The sequence below is a fragment of the Manacus vitellinus genome, unplaced genomic scaffold, assembly GCF_001715985.3.
Source record: "Manacus vitellinus isolate BGI_N305 unplaced genomic scaffold, ASM171598v3 scaffold_8_pilon, whole genome shotgun sequence".
Lineage (NCBI taxonomy): Eukaryota > Metazoa > Chordata > Aves > Passeriformes > Pipridae > Manacus > Manacus vitellinus.
Window position 1 is genome coordinate 24112676 of NW_021940864.1, and position 7827 is coordinate 24120502.

General features: G+C 37.0%; 1 protein-coding gene across 8 annotated transcripts in view; it reads left to right on the top strand.

Moving 5' to 3' along the window:
• CEP170 (centrosomal protein 170) overlaps positions 1-3802 on the top strand; it is a 79958-nt gene extending 76156 nt beyond the window's left edge. For all 8 annotated transcript variants that reach the window (XM_018085162.3, XM_018085154.3, XM_018085155.3 and 5 more), the window contains 2 exons: positions 1905-1956; positions 3435-3802. In XM_018085162.3, coding sequence (XP_017940651.3) covers positions 1905-1956; positions 3435-3721 — 339 coding nt within the window. In that variant the 3' untranslated portion in view covers positions 3722-3802. The remainder of the gene's footprint in view (positions 1-1904; positions 1957-3434) is intronic.
• Positions 3803-7827: the final 4025 nt, after the last annotated feature.

Consider the following 7827-nt stretch of genomic DNA (forward strand, 5'->3'; position numbering starts at 1 on the left):
ACCAGACTGTGTGACAGTGTGAGGGGATGGAGCACGTGTTATTTCTTAGTATACTTCTCCTTTACTTCTGAACACAGAGTGTAGCATTTGAAAAACATCCTTGAATGTGAGAGCAGGCAGCGAGTCTAGTTACATTATCCATCTGCAGTACCATGCTGTTAAGAATGTCAGCTTACAGAAGCAGGTTTTTTTTCTGAGGGAAAGGTGGGAGAGGAAACTACTCACATACTTTGTACTGGACTGCGCAGAAGTGAAATGCTTATACATTTCCTCTGGCATTGAACAGGCTAGCGCTTTTCTGTTAGCTCATCGTGAGTTATTAAACTCCTCCAGATTGATTTTTCCTGGAAGTATGGAAAGCTTGGCCTGTAATTCTGCAGAATGGTACATTTATTAAGAGCAATCATTAGTAATGCAGTGTTATAATTTAATAGATTCACTGATAGGGTTTTTTAAATTTTTTTAAAGTTTAATTAAGCAGGTTCCTCATGGAAGTTTCTAATTCTAGAAATATTATAATATAAGGAGTTTCTCTTATCCTTGTCCAGCATAAGATCCGAATTTAGTCTTTTGTCCTGAATATGGGGGTTCAGTTGATTCTTTAAAAAAGAAAAAATGTTTGTTGTATATTTATTCCTAAGTTCATCATTCTACAAATTTTTTTCAATTTATTAAAGCATCTCACATTGTTTGAAAGTGAATGGGTTCTTCGGGGTGTTTTTTTGTTTATGATTTTCAAGTTTCTACTCAGTTTTCAGAGCAATATATTGTTCAAATGCAGTGCTTATTTCTACCACAGATGATTATTAAATTTTAAGGGAGGACAGTTATAACTGATGTTTGTTTTATCCTTGGAACATTGATGTCCAGCCCAGATGTGGAATCTTCTTAAACATAATGACTGTGTAAAATTCAAGATAATCAATCTCTTTGCCACACACAAAAATCACAGTACTTAGTACAAAATGGCTTCCTGAGATGGGTTAAATGGTTTTCTGAAATCAGTGCCTTTGAAAATTCTCAGCTTTAGAATACCACTGACAGCTCTCCTCAGTAGTTGGATTAACACTATTCTTCAGTGTAGGATCCTTCAGTTGTAGGATTTACATGGCACAGGGAAGTGGTCATGGCACCAAACCTGTCAGATTTCAAGTGTTCAGACAATACTCTCAGGCACAGGGTATGATTCTTGGGGTGCTCTGTGCAGGGCCAGGAGTTGGACTCGATGATCCTGATGGGTCCCTTCCAACTCAGGATATTCTGTGATTCTGTAGTTTAAGGTACAGTACATTTGCTTTGTTTCTGAGTTCATTGCTGTGGCTACATCTGTGTTAACAAGTAGTGCAGCACAGTGGAGAAAAGTCTCTAAGGCAAATGAGTGCTGAGGCCCCAACACTGATGTGCTGTACAGGGTCTTGTGGGCAAAGGGGACAGATAGAATGTTGCAGACAGAATCCTGATGCAGTCATCTCACTTTCTGACTCTCATCTGAGCAAGGTTATAAGTCACTCGATTCCATTTAATACTGGGTTTATCCTGTGACTTTCCTTTAAAAGTTTGCTGTTGCTGTGCCCAATTGCTACAGAACCATGGTATCTGTAAGTCTGTGCTTGAGCAGAGGTGGCACAGCCAGATGAGCAAGGGACAGGGTGGGGTTTTATGGACCATAGCAGGCATCCAGGGTGGAGGAGCTCTAGATTCTGAGTGAGACATGGCTCTCCAGCTTCAAGGGCTGCCACCCAGGACCTGTGGGGGACTTGACTGGGTCACCACCAGTAAGGGTGTTCTTGATGCCAGGAGGGTCAACCCAAATAGCGTATTGCAATTGCAAAGCTTGAGGAGTGGCATTGTTCACTACTGATAGTCTCTTTTTCCATAATGAAACATGATCGTTTCTCCTCTAGGAAATATCATCAATCTTACAGGAACTGAAACGAGTCGAGAAACAGCTGCAAGGTACAAATCTTTTTTCTCTTCTGTGGTTCCTTGGTTCAAATTTGTTTAATATATATGTGTATATCTATACCATGAAATAAAGTTACTGCGATATATTAAAATATGTTCACAGTATCAGTTACATACATTAATATCATATAATTGCTGGCACATTTGGTAAACAAACATCACTGGTTTTTTTATCGTATCTTTTTATATGATGAGAAAAGGCTCGACTAAGAATTGCGTAGTCTTAAGAATCCCAAAGTAATTATTTGTGAAACATTCTTAATAGAAATATTTCTGTAAATATTGAAGAGTAGGTGATAGAGAATCCTGAGATTAGGCTTCATGAAATAGACTCTGCACATCGGTAATACCCCCATGTGTAGCACAATTCAGTATAAGGCATGCACTGAGACCGTAATCTGTAGGAAATCTCAAAAAACCCCACAACTGTCTCCATTATGATGAAATGAAAATTTAGAATTGGCTCTTGGCATCTTCCCTTCACACTGCAAAATCCAATTGTTGTAACTATGGAACCCGCAGACTACAAAATCGAAAAGTTATTTCGCTTTTCACATATAAGGTCTTATCTATATGTAAAGTAGAAAGAAGTATGTTTTGCTTAAAAGGTCTGCTAATTAGACATATATTCCATTTATCAAAATCAACTTAAAAACTGAGTATTTTTTAAAAAGAGGTTGCAGTCTTGTTTATATTTAGAGGTTGTGTATTGTTTATACTTAGTTTATTTTTTAGTAACAGTGGTGGACAAATGGATTAGTGGTCCATGCTTATCATTATTATGTTAGTTGTAAATTTCCTATATTTGTTTTTTGTAGTATTCAGATTTAATCTTTTGTAAAACATGTTTTAAAAAAGAATGTTTCAGGAGGAATCATTAACCACCTTTAGAAACAAATTAGTTTTTGTTTCATGCTCAACTATAATTAAAAAATGTCAGTTCATTAGAAATTATATTGTGTTTAGAGAACATAAATAAATGAGGCCAGATTGTTTCCTTGTGTATGCAGTGGTGTTCAAATAGATGTTAGTACAATTTTGGAAACAAAAAAGAGAAGTTCTGTTAAATGTGACAAATATGTTAGTAGTATAATAAAATTAAATGGTACTAGATTGTTTCAGTTTGCTCCCACTATGGATAGATGACTGCTCTTTTATACAAATTTCATCCATTCATGGAATTAACAACTATGGCTATTTCCAGGGGGTGGCTTGGAACAAAGAATAATATAATGGTAACATCAGGAGAAAAAGCCATATAAACTGACTAAATAGATACTAACTGACTGCTTAGTTTATATCTATGTTGGATATGCCCCTGCTTTGTCCTGGACAGCACACATAAAAACTAATGTCTGCCATCATAAAAAGAAAAGTGTGAGAAAAGGATTTCGGTATTTGTATAGTAACAGAAAATCATATTTTTTATGGTTTCTTCCCTATCCTTTTCATTTTTTCTTGTTGCTTAGCAATTAATGCTATGATTGACCCTGATGGTACCCTGGATGCTTTGAGCAACTTGGGATTCAGCAGCCCCATCTTACCAGCTCAGCCGAAGCCGAAGTCCAGTCCTGTTTCCCAAGGTACCCGCGCTCAAGCGCAGCCAAACTGCCAGCCCGAAGCTCGGGCTGTTCGACCTGCCACCGTCCCTGTTGCACCTGAATTTGAAAATGCTGAATCTGAGGCAGATTTCAGCATACATTTCAATAGGTTTAACCCAGACGGGGAAGAGGAAGATGCCACCCTGCGTGAGTGACATCTCGGTGTTTGATACAAAAACCTTTCATGTGGAATGTTTAGAAATCAAGGAAAAATTATAATATTGGTTTTTATAATTAAAAAAAAAGGCTTGGTCAAACAGCAGTTGTTTTATTAAACCAGTTTTCTTTAATTGTGATGCTTTGATTGTCACACAAATCCTTTTCAAATCATAAAGTTATGCATAGATACCAGTGTAGGAAAGCAGATTGTGGCAGGTTTGCCCTTTGTGGTTGTGTGCTTTGCAAAAGAATTACTATATCAGCAGTTTTCCCTTAATAGATTTATTTCTTTTTAAAAGCCATGCAAGTGGTCTAACATTTAATGTTATGGAAACCCCAAATCTCTTTGCCAAGCTGCTCTAATGAATGGACTTCCTCCATTAAAACTTATACAGAACTGTTGAACAGTTACATTTGATTCTGAATTGGATGATTTATATAGGAAACATTATCTTTGACTACAGTGACACATTACTGCAAAAGTAAGACAGACTTCAGAAAGCATTCATTCTCATATACTGGAAAATCTCAAACAGTTCTGTGATTTATATAACCTTGTTGCTGCGTAAATTGTCTTGGGGTTTACAAATGAGTTCACATATTATGTTTGCACTAAGATTTGCTGGGAGTGGTAGGTGAACATATCAATATCATTAAACAGCAAGCAGTGTTTTGGTGTACATAGAAAACTGATAATACTGTCCTTGTATTATCATTACAGTGTTTTAATCCACTTTCTGAAAGGACTATTTGGCACTTTTTGATCTTCAAATGTCTTTTTGATGTTAATGACAGTAGAAGTATTTCGTATCTCATTTCTGTCCAAATATTTGTTGAAACTAGGAAATAAATTTAAACACTCAGCAATGTGGGACACGTTAAAGTATGTTGAGGCAAATGGGCTCTCACCAATCCAAATGCAGCGTAAGCTTACAGAAGAAATTACTGTTTATTTGGAATGATCATGAGGTGTAAAATTTTCTTTAGGGGACTTGGAAATAAGAGTTGTCATGATTTGCTTAATCAATAGATACACTCCCAAGCAAATGATTTTATTTGCTTCTGTATATTTTCCTGTAGTTTTGCTAGTAAAGCTGTCCCTGTCTTACATATTTAAAAGGATTCTGGAAGACGACTGCTAACATGGACATTTTGCTTATACCGCTGAAAAGCAAGTCTATTTAAAGTTTCCTATATAAGCCTATTTTCCTTATCAGTTGTCCCAGTAACTTAACATTCGGAAATAATAGTAAGAATAAAAGTAAATTACTTTGTATTTCCAGAACACTGTAATTTGGAGGAATGTTTTTTCTGTTAAATGTAACTAATAGACTGGAATTTTCTTATGTTTGCATCAGTCTCTATATATTAAGGTTAAAGATACAGTTTTGCAGCTTTTATGAAATGGTCTTTAATATTTCAGCAATAATCCTATATGACATTTGTTTTTAAAAAAACCTACTTTCTGTACACTTTTAAATTGTACAGGCTTTCGGAAATCAGTAAAAGTTGGACCAGTTAATAAAAATGCAAAAACTTTTTTTGTAGAGTTGTAAAAACAAAACCACTAATCTGTTGTATAATGGATTTCGTATTTTCTTTAAAAAAAAAATAAAAGCAAACAGTCTTCATGTATGACTCAATATGCTCTACTCCAGCTAACTGGGAGCCTGAATGACACTGGTTTACAGAGGCTACGGGAAAACTTTTTGAAGGTGCTGAAGGGCAAAAATAAATGGAAATTAGAGCTAAGTGTTGAAAACCGATTGTACCAAACCATCACCATATTTCCTTCTTTTTTTAATGCTTGGGAACATAATTTTTCTGCAAATTCAAGTGGAAAGCAGGGGATGGCTAGGAAGGATTAAAGGTGCAGGCTCTTCATACGAGATTCTGTTTGTGTTCTTTCAGGCATTTATACCTTTGTGTTCTGTAATAAGCATTTTGCATTACTCTGTTCTTATTTTGTATGAACATGTTCTCCTTATTTATTTTTGTTACATTTATTATGTATGTTATTTTGTTATATGCATTTACAACTCCATTTTTAAATAAAGTGTTTCTGGAACTTTACAAATGTGTGAATATGTAATTGAGAGCTGGGAAGTTCACATGATCTTTCTGCAGTCTAACTTGCCTTTACTGAAATAGGAAATTACTTTTTTCATAAATAGCTTTTCTCTGGAAAAAGTTCTGTTATTGCTGCTGCTGCTGCATCAGTTATTCTGTGCTGACAGTATTGGCTCACTTTCCTGTACTCAGATTCATTTCCACACTTGAATTGATTTTTGTGTGCAAAGCTAGAGGCAAAAATAATCCACTATGGCAGTCACCAAACTGTGGCTCTGTTTCTCTTTGTAGAATGAAAGTAAATGAGTTTTAATCCATCTGCCAGGTGCAATGGTAGATGGTTATCAGACTGCTTTCCCTTTGCTTCATATATTGTAAAACTTTATTGAACATTATCATTTGGCTCCAGACTAGTGCCTTTTTTTGTTCTGTCCCAGCTTTGACTCTATGCATACTTTTCCCACAAGATGCCAAATTGCCTCTTTATAGCTAGCTTCATGCAGGAACAAAACCATGAGTTTAGTATAAAGCTCCAAGAATTTCTTCCTGGGTTACGCATTTCAGTGTTGCTGAGCTTTGCTATGGCTTGGCAGCAGCCAGCTCAGATCTTGCTTCTGTGCCCCTGTTTTTCCTTTGTATCCCTAGTCTGATGGCATTAAGACTGCACTAGTGGCACACAGTAACATTCAGTAACACTCAGCTCTGGAGGGGCAGGAGATTTTTACTGATGTTCAGAGATGCCAGTTTAGTATAGTCAAAGTCATGAAAAAGTTACAAGGGCTTTTCACTTGCACAGAATTTTTTCATATTCCCCAGCTTCGTTGTCTGCCATTGTTTCCTCAGTTGTTGCCTCTGTCTTTGCAGAGGATAGGGGAATGCACAGCAGACTAACATTTCTGTAAGCAATAGTGTAGCCCTTCCCATACAATATCTGACTACTCTGCTTGGAGCCAAGCTTAAGCAGAGTTGTTATACAGAAGTCTTTACGAAGTCCAGCCAAATTGCATCAGTCCTCCGCTTCCTTTAGTTGCCAGCAAGTGATGCTGGCCTGCTGGGACACAGAGAAAGCAGAGTTCAACCTTTTCTACTCAGCACTCTTGGTTCTTCCCTTAGCCACATGCACTGCTCTAATTCTACCCCTAACAACTACTGCTCATGACACTCACATCTGGCTGTAGCATAGAGAAATAAAGGGTGTAATCTGGGTGCCTGACCTGAAAACACCACGATGGTGTTTCACAATCATGTACATTATACCTAACCAGCTGATACTTCGGTCTCAGAAGAGAATGCTGCTTCATACCAAAAACTGAATTTCAGCCAGTGACCTTTGGAAGACCTTTGTAATTTGAACTGGAAAGATTCTAAGCATGAAAAAGGTGAATAATTACTGCTTTGACATGAAGTCATGAAAAGAAAGGGTTTGCAGGAATGCGCGAAGTAGTCAGTGAAATGGTGTGCACAGTAAAAGGAGAACACTTGCTATGTGCCAAGATTTTATACCACCGTGTCTTTTGTATCTGAAGTGAATTACAAGGAAGAAACTTAGCCGCTCACCATACAAGTTGCTTAGCTTTGTCTTGATGAATAACCAGACTTTTTAAAGTCCAAGAATGTCACCTTTGACTTCAAATACAGCACATCTTAAATGCTGACAGGGTTGCAGTCCTTCACTAGTAGTTCAGCCATGCTTGCCGAATATTAAATACATCCAACAGTATCTGTTTTGGCAATATTGCCCAAGAACAGCCTAATGCTGAAGAGCATTTCCAGCTGCAATAGCTCAGTAATCTTGTAAAAACAATTTTTGTTTTCAACTTGCTAAGCCTTAGCCAGTGCTGTTCCTGCAAGTGACAGCCAACAGAGCACTGGTGGGAAGCAAGGCATTTCCTTTTCAAATTCTTTTCTCAGTATTCATATATATCTGGAGGAAAGGATGCATTTAGCAAACAAATGGGATAATGCAGCCCTGGAAATACTTTAAAACAGGATAAGAAAACTGGAAGCCTGCTGTTCCAACAAGACCAGGGTA